At 56.6% G+C, this 21,315-nt stretch overlaps 1 protein-coding gene across 50 annotated transcripts in view; it reads left to right on the forward strand.

Annotated features, from left to right (window-relative positions):
* Nucleotides 1-21,315, forward strand: part of NCOR2 (nuclear receptor corepressor 2) — a 209,735-nt gene that overhangs the window by 141,065 nt on the left and 47,355 nt on the right. For 36 of the 50 annotated variants that reach the window (XM_072722682.1, XM_072722685.1, XM_072722698.1 and 33 more), the window contains 3 exons: nt 587-759; nt 2,857-2,919; nt 15,186-15,328. In XM_072722682.1, coding sequence (XP_072578783.1) covers nt 587-759; nt 2,857-2,919; nt 15,186-15,328 — 379 coding nt within the window. Of the gene's footprint in view, nt 1-586; nt 760-2,856; nt 2,920-4,303; nt 4,349-15,185; nt 15,329-21,315 lie in introns of all 50 variants that reach the window. The other 14 variants (XM_072722674.1, XM_072722696.1, XM_072722679.1 and 11 more) reach the window with 1 other exon arrangement.

Below are 21,315 nucleotides of genomic sequence, written 5' to 3' on the forward strand. Positions count from 1 at the left end.
CCCCACACACCTGGCTCAGCTGCAGAAGCCCGGCAGGAGACTTCCCTTTTGTGAATGCTGCAAGGCATGGTGGCCCTCAGTAATACTGCAAGCAAAGCTGGTGCCATTTCTAGAGCCCCACTGAGCATCTCTGCTTTGAGAAGTGTAGTGGACTTGTGGGTTGTACCTGCCTACCCCCACGCAGGTAATCCGGTAGTCTTGCAGGCAGATGGCAGAGTGCATCTCTGTTTTGGTGTGTAAGGTGGTCTTGTAGAGAGCCACTGGTCTGTGCACATCCATCCAGTTAACTACCAGCCCCCAGCCCTGGTTTGGAGAATATAAAGCTGTGGTAGCTGTTAGCTCACAGGTCCTTTTGGACAAACACAGCAATGCCGCAGAGAGCTGGTAGCCACAGCCTCTCTTCTGGTGAAGAAGGCTTGCAAATTGCTGCCCTCTAGCCCTTACCCTGAGCTTTCCTGGCTCCTAGCCTCTCAGTAGTACAAAACCCCTGGCAGCCAGCATACATCGAACTAAAGAAAAGCAGGCCTCTTGCAACTGTCACTTGCTGGTTCAGGTGAAGCCATCCCTGTCTCCCTCTGGCCTTTAGGGAGAAGACGGATGACACCTCTGGGGAGGACAACGATGAGAAGGAAGCAGTGGCCTCCAAAGGCCGCAAAACTGCCAACAGCCAGGGAAGACGCAAAGGACGTATCACCCGCTCCATGGCCAATGAGGCCAACAGTGAGGAGGCCATCACCCCGCAACAGAGCGCTGAGCTGGGTGAGTTTCAGGCCAAGGAGGACGGGTGGGTTCCAAACCGCAGCTTTGGCTTCTGAACTCACTGCATGACCTGGACCTCCTTGTGTGTTGGGGTCCTCATCTACACTGCTCGCTGTATGTGGGGAGAACCTATGATGGTGCGTCAGCCCTAGTTACCCCAGAACTGGGAGAGTTCACATAAAAATCCAGATTACTGGTTTGGGTTCTGTTTTTTAATCAGAAAATCTGGCCACTCTTGGCCCCCATTTCCACTGAATAGCCACCACTACTGTTTAGAAGGACCTGGGCACAGACTGTACCCCCCTGCCCTGCCCCAGCCCTGCCCCAGCCCCATAGGCCCCTGAGTCTGCACTCTCTTCTGTGGACCTCAGTTTCCCCTGCTCCTCCAGGTGCTCTGAACCTCACCACCCCCACCTCAACTTGTTGAAGGTGTGGGGGGGGAGATGGATTGAATAGCAGTTCTCAAGTTCAGCCACAGGGGGGCAGCCAACATGTGTCTCTCCTCTCCATACTATGTTGGCTGTTGGTGGGGGCTGGCCTTCCCACCTCTGTGGGAGCCCCCATCCAGGGCGCTGAGTGCTCAGGTAGAGGCCCAGCCACCAGGATACCTTCCTAGGGTAGGAATTGATGGAGATGATGTTTTGTTTTCATGGATACTCCCTACCCCACACACAGGGTCCGTGCCAGACACCTGTCCCTTCTTCCCATGGGAGATAATTTGTACCCATTTCATAGATGAGCTGCTTAAGGCTCAGAGAAAGGATGTTGCCTCCATAGTCATGGGGTTAGCTGGGATTCAAACCCAGCCCCATTGGCCACAGTTTTCATATATGACTCCTGTAGGTTTTTGCTGGCTACCCCCTGGTGCCTAGAGGCCAATGGCCGTTGCAGTCAGTGGTGGGCCAAACTCATAGGAAGCTCCTCTCAGGCCCCAGGCTGATGTTGGAGCTAGTCTACCGGGTGGAAAGTACCACCCTGGTCCCTCCGATAGACTATTCCAACATGCCCACCCCAAGCTGAGACTTCATAGCTTCCCTCTGAGGATCCTGTTGCAAAGGAAGGGGAAAGTTGGTGAGCTCTCACAAAAATGTCAGGCCGTGGCAGCAGGGAGTGGGGGAGGCTGCCCTGCCTGAGGGTGGGGTGCCCTTCTTGGCTTGAGCTGCTCTTTCTCATTCCCTCTTGCTGGGACTTCCTACACTGGTCAGCCAGCCTCTATACTCTGGGCCTGGTGCTGTTCCTGACACTGAGTCCATGTGGCTGGCCTCTCATGTCTGCCCCCTTCATGAGGTCCTTTTTTTTTTTTTCTTCTTTTTTTAAGATTTTTATTTATTTATTCATGAGAGACAGAGAGAGAGAGAGGCAGAGACAGAGGCAGAGGGAGAAGTAGGCTCCCTGTGGGGACCCTGATGTGGGACTCAATCCCAGGACCCCAGGATCATGACCTGAGCCAAAGGTAGACATTCAACCACTGAGCTGCCCTGGCACCCCTCCCTTCATGAAGTCTTAAGCAATTTATAGGGAGAGACCTGGGCTCATATCTGGGGGACCTTGGAGGAGAGACCCCAAAACTGCCACAGTAGAGGCCTGGCCAATTCTATGTGATGTCAAGGGCTGCCATGTCGCTTCTAAAGCTTCATCCTTATACAGGGGGACTTTGGGGGAGAATATGGCAGTTGTCCTGTAAAGCAGCATTGTCAATGAGTGACCTTACAAACCCCAGGAGACAATTGGCCATGTCTGGAACCATTTTTAACTGTCACAGTTGGAGTGAGGACTCCTGGCATCTAGTGGGTTAAAACGGGGATTAACAGCAGAGAATCACTGGTATCAGCAAGTCCATGCTCTGATGAGACCCCTGCCCACCCAAAGCTCATGTCCCTAGTCCCCCTGACCTTTATGCAGTCACCATGCTCTCAGGTGGGTTACCCCCTTCTCAACCAGGTGCATGCAGAGATAGCTCTCATAGTCCAGGGCCTGGGCCATCTCAGTTTCCTTTCCTGTAAAATGGGCTGATTATATCACCCCTTCACTAGCGGGCTGTCTGTGAGCTGGACCGCCCCTTGGGCTGCTGCCAATGCACCTTGTCTTTCTTTTCAGCTTCAATGGAAATGAATGAGAGTTCTCGCTGGACCGAAGAAGAAATGGAGACAGCCAAGAAAGGTGAGGGTTCTCTGGGAGCTCTGACCAGTCTCGATTGGCATCCAAGTGCTGGGGAGGATGCGGCACATTGGGCCTTGAACCAGATGCTATGGTGCCATCTGGAGGGGTATGCTCTGCTTTTGGGCTGTTCTCAGGTTGGTCCCTCTTCCTTGGCCAATAGCTGCTTTGTCAGACTCCACATTGTGTCCCCAGGGTGACATCGAGGCACAGCTCAGAAATGGTGCAGCTCGTGCTGTGCCGGTGGGTCAGTGGATAGCTTCTGTGCCTTCCAGGGTCAGCACATTGTGGCCCTGTAGATATTGGTGGCAGCACACTTGGGCGTCTTGGAGAGGAGGTACAGAGCTTGGTGGCAGCCACCATGATGGGGTCACCGAGGCAGGGCTGGAGGCGGCTGGTGGCCATGTGCAGTAGCACTGACCTCATGTTCTCCCTTAGAAGCCAGCCATGTGTTCCTTGAAGCCAGAGCAGCAGGGTCCTTCACTTCCTGCTTCAGCGACCTATCTACCTCGGTTTCCCCATCTGTGAATTGGGAGGGGCATCAGGGTTGGCCATGAGGAAGCAGAGATAACAAGCACTGAGGGTCCTGAGGGTGCGTCCCACATTGCCAGGACTGTGTCCGTGTGGATTCCGCTTGTCTCTGGACCGATCCCTCCTTTGCTTGTGCCCAGCACTGACAGGAAGGTTGAGGCTAGGTGGAACCTGACCCTCTGTCTACCTGACTGCTCTATTTACTCTGATTGCAGCGCCCAGAGTGGCTCTTGTTTCCATCCCATTTCACAGAGGAGGAAGTGAGGAGTGAGGCCCAGGATGGCCCAGGTCCAGGAGCTGGTGCATGGAGGGGTGGGGAGCAAGCCTGGGCCTCCAGGTTATGACTCACAGAGGGAACAAATGACCTTTCTCGTGAGGGCCCTAGGTGCACAAGGGCAGTGGTGTGAGGACTGTAGCCTCCGAGCCAGGATGCACCTGGGCTGGCTGCCCTGCCCTGCCTCTACTGTCCACCCTGGGAAGGGGATGCTCAGTGGCTTGGGTGCTCTTCCCTGGGGCTTCAGCAGCTGACCAGGAGCAACCCCAGACCTGAGCAGGCCATATCCTCCCAGTTGCTGTCTGGGCGCTCCGCCCCCTGCCCTCCTGAGGCCCCAGCCCCCTCTTCTGAACTCCCTGCCTTCAGTTGAGGCAGACCCTCAGCAGCACTCAGGAGAGGAGCTGCCCTGCCTCTTCGCCTAGGCCAAGGCCCTGGAACATGAGAGATTTCCAGCACATCAGAGCAGTTCACCTGGTGCCTGGGTGTCGTCTTTACCTGCAGGGTGCCGGGGTGCTGGTTAGCCCCCTGGGTGTGTGTGGGGGGCACACTGTTGTTTTTCTCTGTCCACTTTGTGGTTTCCAGGATGGATCACACCATTGGGTGCAAAGGAGGCCTCACTGACATTGTGTGAGTTTTTTTCTCTGTCTTACGTAACTTTGGTAAATACGTATAACATAAAATTTACTGTTTTGACTATTTAAAAGTGTGTAGTTCAGTGGCATTAAGTATATTCACAGTGTTGTGCAACTGTCACCTCTGTCTAGTTCCAGAACGTTTTATCACCCCAGACGGAAACCCCGTACCCACAAGCAGTCACACCCAGCCCCCAAGGCCTGCCAGCCTCTGGCAGCCACTAATCTGCTTTCCGTCTCTGTGGATTTGCCTTCAGGACTTTCACATGAATGGAATCCTGCAGTACGTGCCCGTCTGTGTCTGGCTTCTCTCACTCAGCATTGTGTTTTCGAAGTTCATCCGTGTTGTAGCATGCAGGCTTCATTCTTTGTATGGCCAAGCTCTGTTCCACCGTGGGGATGGACTACATCTCCCTGATGTGTTCATTCATCCGTTGGTCAACGGTCATGGTGGTTTCCACCTCTTGGCTATTATGAACAGAGCTGCCAGGAACATTTGTATAGGATTATTTATTAACCACACGTGAGATCCCTGTGTCTCAGCCATTGGCAGCGATGTTGCTCAGCACCCCCCCACTCCCACCCCGCACACACACACACACACACCCCAACCCATTGGGCAGTGAGGGGCTCCATGTGCACACCCCAGGACTGCCAGCCTGTATTCCCTCAGCCCCTCAGCCCCCACAGAGTGTCTTCTGTTGTCACGGCGGCTCCATCCCTGGCTCCCTTCTTGTTGCTTGGGAACCAAGAGTTGGCCAAGTTGGCGGCTGTCCTCTCCCTCTGGGAAGGGCAGATCTGGGGAATGGGAGGTCGGCAGGGATGACTCACTAGCCGAGACAGGAGTGCGCCCCACTGTCTCAAGGTTGGGTCCTTACAGCGGCAATGAGCTCATCCTGGGTCCTGCCCACAGAGACGGCAGTGCGAGAACCCCCTGGGGACTGTGCACGGCCAAGGCCCTGCTCAGTGACATTTGTAATAATGCGATGAGCACCAGCGTGCTCGACTGCCGTGAATTACAGCAATCTGGACAATTACTGCTCAGGGTGGCTGCTAATGGCTTTGTGTTCCAGGCGGCGGGAGGGGGGAGGGTGGGAGGCAGGTGCTGGTAGCCCCGGCGACTTTTCTCCACCACGGGCAGAGGTGGGGAGGTCAGGAATGCTCTGTCCAGCCCTCAGAAAACCCAGGAAGGGACTAAAAAAGCAGCTATGCTTCAGGCAGATGGCATGCACTCATCCTGCTGGCCATCCCTCCCATCGACCCAGTGCTTCACCCTTTGTGGGGGGTATCCAGAGATGAGCCAGACTGAAGTACCCCAGGAGACATCTAGCAGCCTGGCCTTGAAGGTTGAGCAGCAGAGAGAAACCAAGCCTTTTAGCTCCATGACCTCAGGCTAGTCCATCAACCTCTCTGTGTCTCTTTCCTCATCAGTACAGTAAGAATTAGAGTATCACCCACCATGAGAGTTTCCTGGAGCTTCCCCTAACCACATACAAACAGGGGGTTAGAAACGGCAGCAGGGTGCTCTCTCCCAGCTCTGGAGGTGGGAGGACTGAAGTCAAGGTGTGGGCAGAGCGGTGTTCCCTCTGGGGGCTCTGAGAGGGCACCCACCACCACGTGGTCCCTGGTGTTCCATGGCTCATGGGTACATGGCTCCCTCCTCTGCCTCTGTCTTCATGTGGCTGTCTTCCCTCTGTGTGTCTGTGTCCAAATCCCCCTCTCCTTACAACGACCCACCTTAACCCGGGTGTTCTCATCTCAATTTGCTCATATCCGTAAACAGTCTTTTTCTCAATAAGGTTACTTTTATAGGTGGCAGATGAACATGAAATTTGGAGGGAACACAGTTCAATCTGGTAAAGCCACCATTGGGGTTCTGTGGAAAAAACAAAACAACAACAGAAGAGCTTAGGTCAGTCATGTGTCAGGCATATTGAGGTCCCCATCACCATTTATAACACTAACCAGTTCCTCAGCCATGTGACCCTGGCCTGGCCTTTCCCTGTCTTAGCCTTGTTTCACCCTCCTCTGGCATGTGGCCAGGATGCCATCCCACAGGGGCATCATAAAAGGGGGGAGGCGTGAACCATAAACGTACAGCATACAGTAGGCGCTCAGAAGTGGTAGGCCCCACAGTTCAATACCAAAACTCTGGAGCCTTTCTTGGCTCTGTCCAAGTCATGGCTCTGCCCCTAAAGGGGTATGTGACCCCAAGCAAGTGTCTGCCCTTTCAGGGCTTTGGCTCCTTATGTGCATGTGGGGGAAGTGGGCTGAAGGTAAGTGACGTGCTGAGCTCATGTAACCTGATGCTTGGAGGAGCTTCAATGAGGCCAGAGATGGTCCCCCCCACCCCCCACCCCACCCCCCCGAGGCAGAGGCCCGGGGCTGGCACCCAGAGCACAGATAATCAGTAACCATACTGGGTGTTCCTCAGGTCGCATCATCCCTACCAACCTCATGAGGCAGATGCTCCATTATTAGTTCCTTTATTCAGATTTGGAAACCAAGGCTTAGAGAGGTTAAATGAGCTGTCCTGGGTCACACAGCTGTCAGTTGGTGGATTCGAACTCAGGTATTCTAGTTACAGAGTGGGAATGGGGCTGGTGTGAAGTTTGAATGAGTTAGCCTTGGCTACTATCAGATAATGAGGGGCACCTAGGTGGCTCAAGTTGGTTAAGTGTCCAACTCTTGATTTCTGCTCAGCTCATGATCTCAGGGTCATGGGATTGAGTCCCATGTTGAGCTCCCTGCCAGCAGAGAGTCTGCTTGAGTTTCTCTCTCTCCCTCCCCCTCCCCTGCTTATGTGTACGTGCTTATACTCTTTCTCTCTTTAAATACATAAGTAAAATCTTTAAAAATTTCAAATAATGAGGGAGGGAAGAGCATCCCAGCAGCAAGAACAGCACATGCAAAGGCCTTGTGGCAGGGGGACTGTGGTCAAGTAAGAAGATGTAGAAACGGGGAGTGAGGGCGAGAGAGTCAAGAGATGGAAAGGCTTTTAGGGTCCTGGCCTTACCAGCTGTAGGATGGAGTTTGGGTCTGACTCTAAGAGCATGAGGAGGGCCAGAACCTGGGGAGAGGGTGAAGCAGGGGACAGACATAGCAGCTGCAGGGTTCTGGGTGGGCAGATGGGCACCTCATTTTCTTGTGTGCAGGGAGTCAGGCAGGGCTGCCTGCCCTAGGGCTCATACCAAGTAGGCACTGAGCATGTACAGGAAGCAGCCTCCCCAGGAACCAGGCAGCTCCAGGGAGCTGGCCGCCTGCCCTCAGGCTCAGCGCCATGCTGGGCAGGAGGGGCAGGCCAGGCGCTGGGCTGGGATGTGAGGCTCTCGTTCCCCTGGGAAAGGTCAGCCTGGCCTGGCTCAGAGTCTTGACCCAGCTGTGCGGGAGGCCCGGGGCTCTGCTGGCAGCTCCTCTTGGTCCCCAGCATCTCTTCTCTGGTGGGCAGAACGCCAGCTGTGGAGGGGGTGGGGAAGCCCCTGGTCACACCATTCCAGACCAGGAATAGGTACGGGCCCAGCTCCAAGCTGCCAGCCCTGCCCTCCCCTGGCCTCTAGCGGCCTGCCTGGTAAGGGGAGAGATGCCAGATTGACCTGGCTCAGTGTGGAGGCTGCTTCAGGGCTGGCTTCAGGGAGCCCCAGGCAAGCCCCCCCAGGCTGGGTGGAGCTGAGACAGGCCCCAGAACTCTCTCTCTCTCAGTAACTCTAGGCCTGCAGGACTTGCTGGCTGCAACCCCCACCGGGCCCACGCCCACCCCCACCCCCCGCCCCTCTTTCATGGAGAGTAAAGGAGAAACCACTAATCGCTTTGCACCTTCAAAGTGCTTGTTGTGCACACTGGTTGGTTTAATTAGTTTTTACGGATGAAGAGTCTAAGGTTCAGTAAGGGGAGGTGTGAGCTCCCAGCCACAGAGCTCGGAAAAGCAGGCCCTCCTCACATACGTGTCCGTCATCACAGTCTCCTCCTGCCCCTACTGCGGGGACCAGACAGGGAGCAGCCTGTGCGCTCCACCTGGACTACGGCACATATGCCCGCTGAGGCTCGTGATGGGCAGAGCGGTGCAGTGGGCTAGGTTCCCCTGTGCTGGGCCACCTCTGATGCCAGGACCAGTGAGGGCCCACATGGGGACAGGGCTACCCCTCAGCGTGGGTGTCTAAGGGAGGCTGACGCAGAGGGGGGGCGGCATTAAGGGACGTTAGAAGGGATGGTGAGGCACCCCAGGGCTGACACTGGTGAGGAGCCGCTGCCACCCTTGGACTGCTCTGGAGGATCCCATCTTGGGCACGTTGCGTCCCAACCCGGATGCTTCTGGCATGTGATGGTTTCTGCATGACCTCAGGGTGGAGGAGATGACCAGGCTTAGGGGCGGGCTCCAAACCCCTCTGCTGCTCCTTGTCAGCCCCCTTGAAAATACGGTCAGGCATCTACCATCCCGCTTCACTCCCAGGAGGAAAATCCGCACGTCCACACTCAAGCTGGTAACTCCTCAGGGAGAGAGACACATGGCAGTTTACACAGTAATGATGATACCTGTTTGCACGTAGTAAGTGTTCCCTGGTTTGAGCACTTTGCGTGAATTACCGTACCAGGCCAGCGCTCCACATATGTGGCCGTCCATGACTTCTGCTTTGCAGATGAGAAAATCGAGGCCCAGAGGGCTGAGTGGATGAGCCAGCATGCATGCAACAAATGATGCAGAGCTGCTCGGCCCCAGGAGCGTGCTCTCTCCTGTGCTCTGTTGAAAGACTTGATGCTGAACATGTAACATGGCATTTTCCCGGAGTGGTAGGCAAGGCCACATTAGGTCACCCACAGGTGACTTCTTTTCATCGTGTCTGCTGCATTGTGTGTTGAAAGAAGAGGTTGCTATTAGACATCCTGTCGATGATGTGTGTGGCTGTAATTGCTGAAACTGGGGCGTATTTTTAAGAGCATAAATGGAAAGAAAAAGGCAGGTAAGTCAAAGTTCAGGCACGAAGTTGTCTCGCCAGGATCCTGACGGGATTTCAAGACTAGCCAGAGTTTTGGAAGCTCTGACACAGAGCCTGTGCCCAATAGAGTTGCCAGTTGAATGGCTGCTTCCGTGTCTAACCCACCCAGGGCTTGGGGTTTCTGAGAGAAGGAAGTGCCAGGATGTAGCACTGAGCCTGCTGGGTTTTTTTCCCCTCTCCTTCGACAGTACTTTGGGCAGAAAATTTTGTTTTGCAAACTGGAGTTTCTTTTGGAAAATGGGAGCTGGCAGGAGGGGCAGGGATGTGTCTCTCTTGCAGGCCACCTGTGCTCTTCATGGAGGGAACAGAAAGCCTCAGGGTAGGAAGGGGCTGGCTGGGGTGGGGGAGCCACTGCATTTCCTGGAAGGGGGTGCTGGTTTCCAGAGAGAGCAGCTGTGGGATCCCTGGGACCCCGATGGATGGTAGTGTGCCCATGGGTGCTGCCAGGGCCCTCCCTGCCCTGTGTGTCTGAACTCACCAGTGGTGGGCTGGGGCTTGGCTGTTGGAGCGGGTTCACAGACCCTCGGGAGTGCTGCCTGTGGCAGGGACCTTGAGAAGGATGGGGCAGGGAGAGAAGCCTGAGTCACTGCTCCCATAAGGACAATTTGTCACAGGCCCCTGCACAGTGGATGGGAAGCTTCCCTCGATGGTGTCCAGAGCAGTTGGTGGCCACACTGAGCCCCCAGGACACAGTGTTGAGGTGCCCCTCCTGCTGCCACCCCTGCAGCTACCCACTGCTCCTTTGTCTCATTTGGAGCTCCAAGTATGTGACTCAGACCTCCTGGCTTGACTTCCTGTCTTGGTCAATTTCACTTCCTAGTTCCTGCCTCCTGACTCTTCAGAATGAAACTCTTTTCCTTAGAAATTAGAAGTGAGGTCGGGGAATCCAGACCGCAGGGGACATTGGGAGAATCTGCCATCTGGGCACAGGCACAGAATGCTTATGGGCATGCCCCTGGCTGTGAGAGGTGGGCATTGTCTCCAGCCTCATCTGGTGAGGGTCCAGGGGACCCTGCTGGGATAAACAGTCAGCCCCCTCCTCTCAGGAGCTCCTTCTCAGGAGCCTCAGAGAGATGGCCCCCAGACCCAGACCCTTGGGGAGTCTGGAACTTTGTTCATTTGCCAAGTGCCTTCTGCATGCCTAGCAGTTGTGGGTGCAGAGACATGACAGTCAGTGAGCAGTGGAGCAAAGGAGCTAATTTCTGGGAGCGATAGTTCCCTGGAGGTTATAAAGCCTCATGATGGCAGGGTGTCTAGGGGGATGGCTTCAGAGAAGCTGGTCAGGGAAGGCTTCTCTGAGGAGGTATCACTTGAGCTGAAGGAGGACAGAGTCAGGTTTGTGAAAAAGGCATGCAGGTAGAGAGAATAGCTGGTGCAGATGTCCTGGGTCACACTCAAGGGCTGGGCATATAAAAGGTCCCATAAAAGCCATAAAAGGTGGCTGGAGTGGGTGAGGAAGGGGAGAAGTAGGAAGCAGGCTGGCCATGGGGGTGGGGCTGCTTCTGCAGGGCCTCACGTACCACACAGGAGCCTTTGGGTTTTATTCAGAGAGGCATGGTTTGTCGTTGGAAGATTTTAAGTAGAGGAGAGACACTGTGGGATTGGCGTTCATAAAAGCTCACTTGGACTTCTCTGCAGGGTATGGACTGCGGAACTAAGCAGAAAGTCCTAGATCTTTGACATGGTTGGGATCCCAGGATGAGGGCTGGGTGCAGAGGTGCGTCAGGGATGTCCGTCGTTCCTTGGGTTCCTATGGGCAGGGCATAAAAGCTGAGGGCTAAAGGGACAAGCAGGTCAGTGACCCTGGAGTTGGAGAAATCGGTCATGACCTGGATCCGGCTCCAAAGTTCAACCCCGTTAACTTTCAAACTCCCAGGAGCTGCTTATGACCTTTCTAGCAGGTGTTTATATGGGGCCAGGCTGCTCAGGTTGTCAGGGGTGCCTTACACAGAGTGGAAAGAGGCTGCCTTGGTCCAGAGACCCTCAGGCAGCAGAGAACCATCTGGGATCTTGAAGCCCTTCCCCCAGCCCTCAGTGGTTGGAGGTCTCATTTGCACTCGGAAAGAGGCTCCTCAAATCCTGAGCTTCTTCCTGGAATGTGAAGCCAGGCCTGCCCACCCACAGACCAGCGGGTGCTAGAAGGAGACCGCATGGCCCCCTTCCTGCGGTCCCAGACGTCCAGAGTGTCCCACAGAGAGCCTGGCCAGCCGTGGCAGCATCGGGCCGGGTTGGGGGCAGACTGCGGGTGGAACTGGCGCAGGGGAATGACAGCGGAAGAAGCTGTTTGCTCCCCGTCTGCTGGGGTGGAGAAGCTCTGTTTTTCTGAACCCTCATCTGTTCTTACCACTGCTGCTGACGCCGCCACCGCCACGGATGGGGAGAGAGGGAGGAGGAAGCCAGTGCCAAGTTGGCCCGCCCCTTCTGAACCTGGGCTTCTGCCACGCTCCCCCGCCCGCCCGCTCCCGCGAGCCTCCGTCTGGAGGTCACATTCAGCCCTGACAACGCGTCTCTCGCTGGGTCAGGCAGCGGGGAGATCCAGCCCAGGCGCGGCGAGCCGGCTCAGGACACCGCTGCCCCGTCAGGCTTGGCTCTCTGGGTTCCGCCCAGCAGGGTGTCCGGGCACTGGGGGCTCCCAGCCGGCACCCCTTGCTGAGCGCCTGTTCAGGGCGCACTTGTGCCTGGAGGAGCCTTGGACGCCGTGCACCCTGGTGACGCCTGGCACGGGGCACGAGCACACAACTGACAAGTTCCGCCGCCCGCCCCCATCGGCGAAGGGCACCTCGCACGCCCGCAGCTGCGGGGGAGTGGGGAGGACGATGTCAGGACTGGCAGCGCCGGGAAGCGGGTGGTAGGAGCCCTGGGCCACCAGGGGCGGGCGGTGCGGAGCTGCTTCCCCGCCCTTCTCTGAGCCAGCCTCCGCCCGCCTGCCCGCCCTCCTTCCCCCCTCCCCCTCCCTCCCTCCCTCCCTCCCTCCCTCCCGCCGCCACTGCCGCTGCTGCCGCCGTTGGACAGAAGGATGTGAGGCAGAGCTGAGCCGGAGCAGACGCCAGCCACAGCCTGCTCCAGCCACAAGCCTCGCAGAGCCGGCATCGGCATCGGGGCCGCCCAGCCTCCCGCCTCCCAGCCCACTGCTCCCAGCTCCACTCCCTGGAGCATCCTCCAAGCCGTATGTTTCCGGAAAACTTGGCCGAGGGGGAGACGCAGATGAGAGGATGTGAGTGAGGCCCCAGGAGGGGCTTGGGGTTGCTTTGGGAGCTGGTGACAGGGACCTGGCTGTGGCCACCAGGCCCGGGACTTGGGAGTTCTGCACCCGTGGGACCCCATCCCCATCCTTTGCCTGGGGCCCCCTTCCCCCTGCCTCTTTGGCTGTCAGGCAGGGGCTTTTAGGGTGGGAGGGCAGGACCTCCATTTGATTGGGGCAAGCCCTGGGGGTCTTGGTTGGTGCATGCTCAAAGGCGCCCTCTCGCTTTTCAGGTGGATGGGTGTTGGGGGGCTTTCAGCCAGGTCTAGTGTGGGTGGTCTGCAAGGCTCAGTGAGGCTGTGCCCAGCATCCTCAGCCTGGGAGCAGGAACCAGAGGGGGTCCCAGGCAGTTGTATGAGGGCACTCACCCCAGCGTCTCACAAAGCCGCTAGGGAACCAAGACCCAAGTGGGTGGCTGGGACGGAGTGGGTGGCTGACTCTACACAGCACTTTCCAGGCCAGGGCTTCTGGACAGCCTCGAACAGTACTCCCTTTTGAGCCACCACTCGCTTTAGGGAAGGGCTGGGTGACCCTGTCACCCTCACCTCCTGCTGTCGCTGCTGCCACAAGTGGAGTTAATTAGGACCCTAAATCCCCGGCCAGCCTCCAAACCACCTCCTTATTGATGTGTTGAGTTTGGAAATGCCAACCTCTCTGGGGTCCGGCTAACCCCTGCACCACCCCCCCTTCCGCCACTCCAGCAGGCCCAGATGGGAGACCCGCCCTCTCCCGCCCAGGGTTCTGGCCCGACGTGTTTGCCTGGGCTCTCTTGGCCCCGGCTGGGGAAATATAAATAAACTCGCGTCCCGTCGTCCTCCGCCAGGTTCTGTGGAAGTGGCAGCTGCTGCTGGCGCAGGCTGAGGGAAAGGTCAGGGGGCTGGGTGACACTTGATCCCATGCCCCAGCCCTCCCTCCAAGCCTGTCCTTGAGGAACCCTGAGGAGCCCGCTGTGGAGCCACGTGGCCCATAGCCTCCGCAGGGGAGCAGGTGGCCTGTCGGGCTGGCACCACCTCACCCCACAGTGTCCAGAGGCAGGAGAGCAGAAAACCTGGGTCCTCATTCCCCCTTTGCCCTTGGCTTGTCCCCAGAAGCTCAAGAGTGGCTCTGGCTCCTTCTCCCATCTGGGGATGGGGACAGTCACGGCCTCGGCAGCGGGGGTGAGAGGGAATCACGTCTCTGAAGGGCTCTGCAAACTCCAGGTCACTCGGCCGTGTGATGTGGCGTCTTGTCGTTTCTTGTTGCAGTTTTATTTTCATGAGAGCTGTGTGTGTAGTGAGCTATTGGCACATGTTCAGATGGATGGATGGATGGACGGACAAACGAGGCACAGAAAGTGCAAACACGCAGATTGTTGGCCCCTCCAGCTCCTGTACCCCTACAAAATTCCTGTCGTAGCCTCCCTGTTTACAGCTTGATTTGATTCAAGGAAAATGGCCTCAAACTTCATTATGGGAAATCTTTCGTTAGCCATTAAAAGTCTAGCTCTGGGGCTTAGAGGCTGCTGTATTCCAGTGTGACTCAGGCTTCCCACCTGCTGCCCTTGGGGGCCCAGTCCTGCCCCACAGCCCTTGGAGATCTGGAGTCTGCCTTCTGTCTCTTGGGCAGCCACCGGGAAGTGGCCAGCCTACTTGCTCAGGCTGACCTGGCCGCACAGGGCATGCTGCCGATGTATAAAGAGATGCTGCTGCGTGTGGCGTGCCTGTGTGTGCCAGGAGCTCTGTGGGCAGGTGGATTGAGACTTGGGGCCAGGTGTCCCATGTGCGGCTTCTGTGAGCAGGAGGCTGTGTTTTTTGCTGAGACTGGTATTTACAGCATTGAAACCAGAATAGGGTATGGAGTGGGGGTGAGTATGGCCCTGGCCCGAGTTTGTGGGGCTGGGGAGAACTTTCTCTGACCTGGGTGGGTTTGGGATGGAGTGTTGATTCTTGGGGATTTCTCCCCATATCAGGAGTCTGTGAGGCTGTGAAAGCTCACAGACATGGGGGGGCCAGTTTTTGGGGGACCGTTCTACTCCCAGACCCTTGAACCAGCCTTGTGGGCCTCAAGCCCATGGTGGGCCCCAGGCCCAAAGGTGCCCCAGTTAACCTGGGTGAAGAGACTCCTGGCTCCAGCTCACACTCGCTTGGACCCCACCCTCCCTCCCCTGCTCACACGTTCCTTCCTTTCCTCTGGCCTTGGCCTGGTGCGGCCGGAAAACAACACTGTCTCCCGAGGCCTGAGGCCTCATCTGCAGCTGTGAGGGAGTGTCAGTGCTAGGTCACGACAGCCAGGGGAGGCAGGGGAGGTGGGAGCCTGGGCGGGGTCTGTGCCCAGATCTCAGCTCCTAGCCACCAGAATCCTCGATGGTGGTCTCGGGAGGGGTGCACCCAGGGCGAACAGCCCCTTGCCCCTCTCTTCTCCGTTCCTGGAGCCTGGGCCCTGCCCAGGTAGCCTGGGTGGGGGATGGGGGTAGCCAGGTCACCATACCCATCTCTCTGGCGCCCCCCCACCTCCACTGGTCTGCTTCCAGAGTCTTGGAACCACGTGCAGAGCCTCAGTCCGGGCTGCAGGCTGTGGGCACAGGCCTCCTGCCGTCCCTCACCTGCCGCCCTCTGCCACAGGTCTTCTGGAACACGGCCGGAACTGGTCGGCCATCGCTCGGATGGTGGGCTCCAAGACGGTGTCTCAGTGTAAGAACTTCTACTTCAACTACAAGAAGAGACAGAATCTGGATGAGATCCTGCAGCAGCACAAGCTGAAGATGGTGAGCACTCTGCCCTGCCTCCTGGGGTCTCTTGGGAGGCTGCACCCTGTGTGCCCTGGGTCGGGAGCAGGTATTCACCAGCACCTCGGGATTGGGGGTACCCTGGACTGGCTGCAGGGATTGTTGTGTTCTGCACATCCCCTCCTGGGCACTGGGCCGACCCTGTGTGCCAGGCCCATCCTTCTGCTTCCCTGCCTCCGCTCCCTTGCTCTCCTGGGTTCCACACCTCTGGGTGTGTGGGGAAGGAGCACCGTGGGCCAGACACCGCCTCATCAAGGATCGTGGCAGTCAGTGCCTTAGAACGAAGGCCCAGAGGCAGATGAACCCCAAGCAAGTGTCTCTCCCATCCTGTTTGACCTCATAGTCTTAGGGCCGCCTCAGTAGGCAGGAGGGACAGGTCAGGGAGCAGTGGGCCCAGCCCTGGCCTCCCCCGGCCCTCCCGCAGCCCTCTGGCCTCGAGGGAAGGCCGGGGGAGGCCAGGAGCATGAGAAGGGCGGGCTGGCCTTGCTGAGCATGTAAATGGTCTCTATGGAGAGACTGCTTCCTCCACAGCCAATACTGTGAAGGGAGGGCCGGGTCGGGGGCAGCCTCTTCCCTTCCTCCTCTCTGTCTTTCTTTCTCTCTTTCCCCACCCCCTCTCTTCCTCCCTCCCTGACTCCTGCCCCTTTGGACACATTTACAACATGCCTGCATGGTCACTATTTCAGATATGGGGAAACTGAGGCTCAGCAAGGCTCATAAACAACAGACTTGGGTCAACCACACCTGTATGACCTAGGGACCCGTGTTCTGGATCACCAGGCTACGTATTTCCTTATATATGTGAAGGTATAAGAAGGGGGTCTGCAGCTCTCCTCCTCAGGCCCCCCTTGCCTGCTGCCCCCTCCCCTCCATCAGGCTGCCTGTTGCTGCGTATAAAGTACAGGCAGCCTGTCCTGGGACGAGACGGCCCTGAACTGCTGCTCCCATGCAGCCTGCTGAGATGCACAGACTACTGAGGTCACCTGGCATGGCAGGCAGGCCGGGCATAGAATCACCCCACTTGAACTGTGCTTGAGTGCCGCACAGAGTTTAAGGGCACCCTCCTCGGCTGCCCTGGGTGGGAATCTTACCGGATTGAGTATGTAAGCAGCTGCTGGCTGCTCAAGGCCAGCGGAGACTGTGTCATGCCCCTGTGGGCAGCGCTGAGGCCGAACCTCATCTCCAGTTGGGCTCTTGTCTACTCCCTGTTGCCCATCATATTTGGTAAAGCCAGACCACCCTCACCTTCCCTGCCTGCTGCTCAGCTGGTCTTAGTGCTCCTTGAGCTTCTGGCAGTGCTTCCTGGTACACCAGGAGCTCTACTTTTTCCTGGATTTTCTAGGACTCCGGTTTCCACAGGGTGGAAGTCTTATGAAAGCCTGAGGGCGCGCAGAGCACTTGTCTTTAACACCTGTTGAAATCCCTTAGAGCAGGAGGATGGCTGAGCCCAAGGGGAGCAGCCTATGTGTGTCGCAGCTAGAGATTAACTGTGGGGGGTGGGGGGGGGCAGTCCTGACAAGAGGTGGTCTTCTTGCCCTTCCCCTCCTCCTCCCCCTAGCCCCTGCTCCTCCCAGCCAACATGGACACCAGCCCAGCCATGGCTCAGGCTGTTGGGGGTATAGGCCTCCTCTCCCAGACTCCCTCATGGCACGGTCCTGCTATGCCCCCAGGGACCCCAGAACCTGAGTGTGGGTTCAGGGGTAAGAGTGGGGCCAAGTCCCAGCTTGATGACTTGGCACCTGTGTGACCTCAGGTGACAGCTTTGTCCCAGCGAGCCTTAGTTTCGTCCTTTGTAAAGTGGGGGCATAACGACCCTTACCCCCAAGAATTCTGCTGAGGATTGAATGAGTCACCACTTCTGAGGACCCAAGTGTCTGCCAGAGGGGAGCATTCTGTGAGGGGTGGCTGCCCTGACTGCTACCACTGGTGGTGGTAGTAGTAGTGGTAGTATTTTATTTTAAAGCCACTGATCCCCTTTTTTTCTTAGGGGTGTGGGAGGCACTCTCTCAAATGGGGTGTGCAGGAGCAGCCATTGCAGGGACTCTGGCCTAGAAGACCCGGATTCTAATCCAGATCTTGCCACTTAGTAGCTGTGTGACCTTGGCAAGCAACTTATTCTCTCTGTGCTCAGTTTTCCCAACTATACAGTGGGGACAATACTAGTGCCCACCTCAGAGGGTTTTTATGGCACTCATCTGAGTGGATGGATGTAAGGGCTTAGAACAGGGCCTGGCACGTTCTGAGTGCCCCACAGGTGAGAGCCACAGCTGTGATGGTATCATGGCCACCAGACACCCAGTGGCTAGATCTCGTGTCTCCCTGGGTGCTTGGTTGTATATGGAGAGCAGCTACTCTTGAACTGGCTGAGTGAGTGATTGGTCAGCTGATTGATTGATTGACCCAGTCAGTGTCTTTCATCTGAATAGATAGCCTAGCAGAATGGTGTAAAGCAGGGCTCTGGGCTAGAGGGCCCACACCCTAGCAGTGTCAGCAGCTGGGTGGTGCCTGCAGGCACACGGCGCCCCCCTCTGTGCCTCAGTGTTCCCTGTAGAGGGAAGGGAAGACCAGGACCCACCCTTAGGGTTGTGAGGAGCAGAGGAGTCCTATGTGAGGGGCAGTGCCTGGCCCTGGGCCAGTGCTCAGGGTGTGTGGGACATCATCCTCACTGTGCAGTCAGTGAGCCTTTCTTGAGCACCCACTGGGTGCCAGGGAAGCAGTGCGCATGGGGTTTTTCTGCTGGGCATTCCTTTAGGGGACAGCGGGAAGCCATCTGCCGGGACTAGGCTCAAAGTGGGTTGTACTGGTCTGAGAGAAGTAAAGCTGACACTGACGGAGAAGGCTGCCCTCCTCGTTGTCTGATCCTGAGTACTGATGGGTGGACCACTACAGGGTGATGAGGCCAGGAGACCACAGAGGGGGTTCGACCCCGGGTCTGTAGGCGCGTCCCTTCGTGGACCCGTCCTCCACTAGCCATGGCTCACACAGGACCCAGCAAAGCAGAGTCATACTGGGTGAGCCGTGGACCTAGTACATCAGGCCAGAAGATGGGGGCCAGCAAACCATGTCCTGAGGCCTACAGATGGGTGAATCTTGCTGACCACTTATTGTTGAGAAAAGGCAATTTGGGTGCATGCAGCTGGTTCTCGTTCCCAGCTGACCTTGAAGGAATCACAGAGGAATCACCGTGAGCAGTTCCAGGGACCCATTGCGGGAAGTTGGGCTCTGCCTGGGTCCATCCATCCTGCCAGTGGCCACCCATGCTGCAGGGATGAGTTCCCTGTCACTGGAGTATGTAAGCAGCCCTCACAAGATGCTGCTGAACTCCATGACCTCCGCCTGCTGCCCCTCCCCGGCACTCTCCAAGGCCCCAGGAGGAAGCTAGGTCCCTACTAGTCCTGAATCAACAGCAGCCACCTCTGGCCGCTGGCCAGGCCCTGTCTGGAGCTCAGAAAGACATGTCACTCTTGTCCAGTGCAGGAAGGAGCAGGGGAAGCAGAGGGTCAGCGGGTGTCCCCTCCTGCTTTACGCCAAGCCTGGCCTGAATATGGCCACAGGGCGACGTCAGCAGGAAGCAGGATCGGGTGGGCAGGCGGAGCGTGGCCCAGTTATGTAACATTTGGCAGTAGTGACTTCTCCGAGGTTTCCCTCCCCCTTGTTATGGCCGAAGGTTACCCTTTCCTCCCATCTGCAAATCCAGGCCCTGGGGCTCAGCTTCCATGTTTTTCTGTCTCAGCCCAGGCCCTGCCTTGCCTTGTTTTCCTCTGTTGTCTCCTCCGTCTGAGGCTGCATAGGCCTGCAGAGGGACCTTGTCCAGGCAACAGAGTGCTTAAACCTGACCTGCGTTCAAATCTGGGCTACTTGACTCAGGAGCTGTGTGATCTCAGGAAGGTGTCTTTGCCTCTCTGAGCCGGTGTCTTTGTCAAGTTCAGTTCATCTAAAATAGTTACAGACCACCTGTTTGGAGATGCCAGGCCCTATTTCAGGGATCCTAGGAATATAGCAGAGAACAAAGATTACTAGCTCTTAAGAAGGAACTGATTCTATTTCAAGAGATAGATTAACATACAAATAATTTCTGATTGTGGTCTGAAGGTGATAAGGTGAGGGATATAGTAGAGAGTGATTGATGGAGGGGTATGAGGATTAGCTGATTTTGACACGGTAGTAAGGAAGACCTCTCTGAGGAGGTGATGTCTGAGCAAAGCCCTGATTGAGGTGAGTTATACTAGTATCTAGTAGGAGAAGGTTATCCAGGCAGAGGAATAGCCCATGCAAAGGCCCTGTGGTTGGGGCACTATGCACATGTTTGCACAAGGAGGCCAGTGTGTTTCTAGCAGGATGACCAAGGAGGGTAGGGGTGGACGAGTATTTTGAAGAGGTGAGTGGGGTCCAGGTCTAGAATATGCAGGGCTATATTATGGAGTGGGGAGGACTTGGGGTCTTATACACAGGATTTCAGGGAGCCCCCGGAGAGTTTGAAGCAGGGAGCAGCTTACTCTGGCTTGCCTGCAGAGCAGCTGTGCAGATCCATCGACTCAATCCAGGAAAATGCTAGGCACATAGTAGGTACTCAGTCAACAGCAGATATAATTATACTGGTTTTGCTAGCATCTCCTGTTCTGCACACACCTCCTGGTTTGGAGGTACGGGGCCACATGTGGAAGGATTTGGTGTAATTCCTCAGACACTCAGTAAATCCTAGTAGCCTTTCAGTGTGGCCTTGTGCTGATGGAAACTGTGACTTCTCATACTTGTGCCACTTGGCCTGATGTGTCCTGGACTGTAGGTTCTGGCCAACCCTCCTGGACTTGAGTCCCCAGGAAGATGCACATCCTGGCCAGGCCCCCAGGAGCTCCTGTTCCCTGCCAGGCTCCTGATCGCCTGCCTCACCCAGCCTGAGCACAGGAGTGAGTCCCTGTCTGCTAAAAATAGATTGGGGAAGAAGGGGATCCCTCAGCCTCACCCACAGAACCCACATGCCACACAACTTTCTCGCGCCTCCATGAGCTCCAGCCGGGCCTCTGGGAGAAGCTTGGGGTTTGGGGCAGGGCTGGGCCAACCCCTGGAGGTGGGTGGATGGCGGAGCTGAGTGTTCCTGCAGTGGCCAGGGGACATTCAGCAGGGTGGGGCTCTGGCCCTGGCCTGGTGGTGACGGAAACCGTGACTAATGGGCAAACAGATGTTTGCCTTTTTCTCCCCGTGTTCAGAGCTCCTAAACTCAGAGGACCCCCATTTGCTCAGGAAGGTGGTAGGACAGGAATTGATCCCACCCCCAGGCTGAGGTTGGGGCTTTGGCACCCCTCCTGAGGCCTATTCCCAGCCCAGCTCCTGGTGCCTGGAGGAGACAGGGCATTTGCTCCAAGAGTGGACCCTATCATGTTTGGGGTAAGGTGGCCTTCCACAGGGGGCTGGGGAATTGGTAGAAGGGAGGTACATTTGTTTCCTGTTTCCTATAATAGTACCATAAACTAGAGGTGACTTAAAACAATACAAAGTTACTCTGTCACAATTCTGGAGGCAAAAATCTGAAATGGAGGTGTCTATAGGGCCCTGCTCCCTCTGGAGGCTCCCGGGAGAAGCCTGCTTTGCTCCTTTAGCTTCTGAGGGTGGCCGGTCATGCTGGATGGTCTTTGGCTTATAGACACATGGCTCCCCGTGTGCCTCTGTGGCCAAATTCTTCTCTTCTTACAAGGACCCCAGTCATCAGACTCAGGGCCCACCCTAATCCAGTATGACCACATCTCAACTAATTACATCTGCAAAGAGCTTATTTCTGAATAAGGTCATGTTCTGAGGTTTGGGTGGACATGGATTCTGGGGGAATGATGTTTCGCCCAGTCTGAGGGGCTTCACTGAGACTGCTGGCATGTCTGGGGTTGTCGTGGGTTCTGCTTCCTTCCTTGGAGACCCCACGGGGCTCAGGCTGGGACCCTCCTGTCACACCAGCTGTATTGGGGGCAGTCGTC

This window comes from Vulpes vulpes, chromosome 10 (genome assembly GCF_048418805.1).
Source record: "Vulpes vulpes isolate BD-2025 chromosome 10, VulVul3, whole genome shotgun sequence".
Lineage (NCBI taxonomy): Eukaryota > Metazoa > Chordata > Mammalia > Carnivora > Canidae > Vulpes > Vulpes vulpes.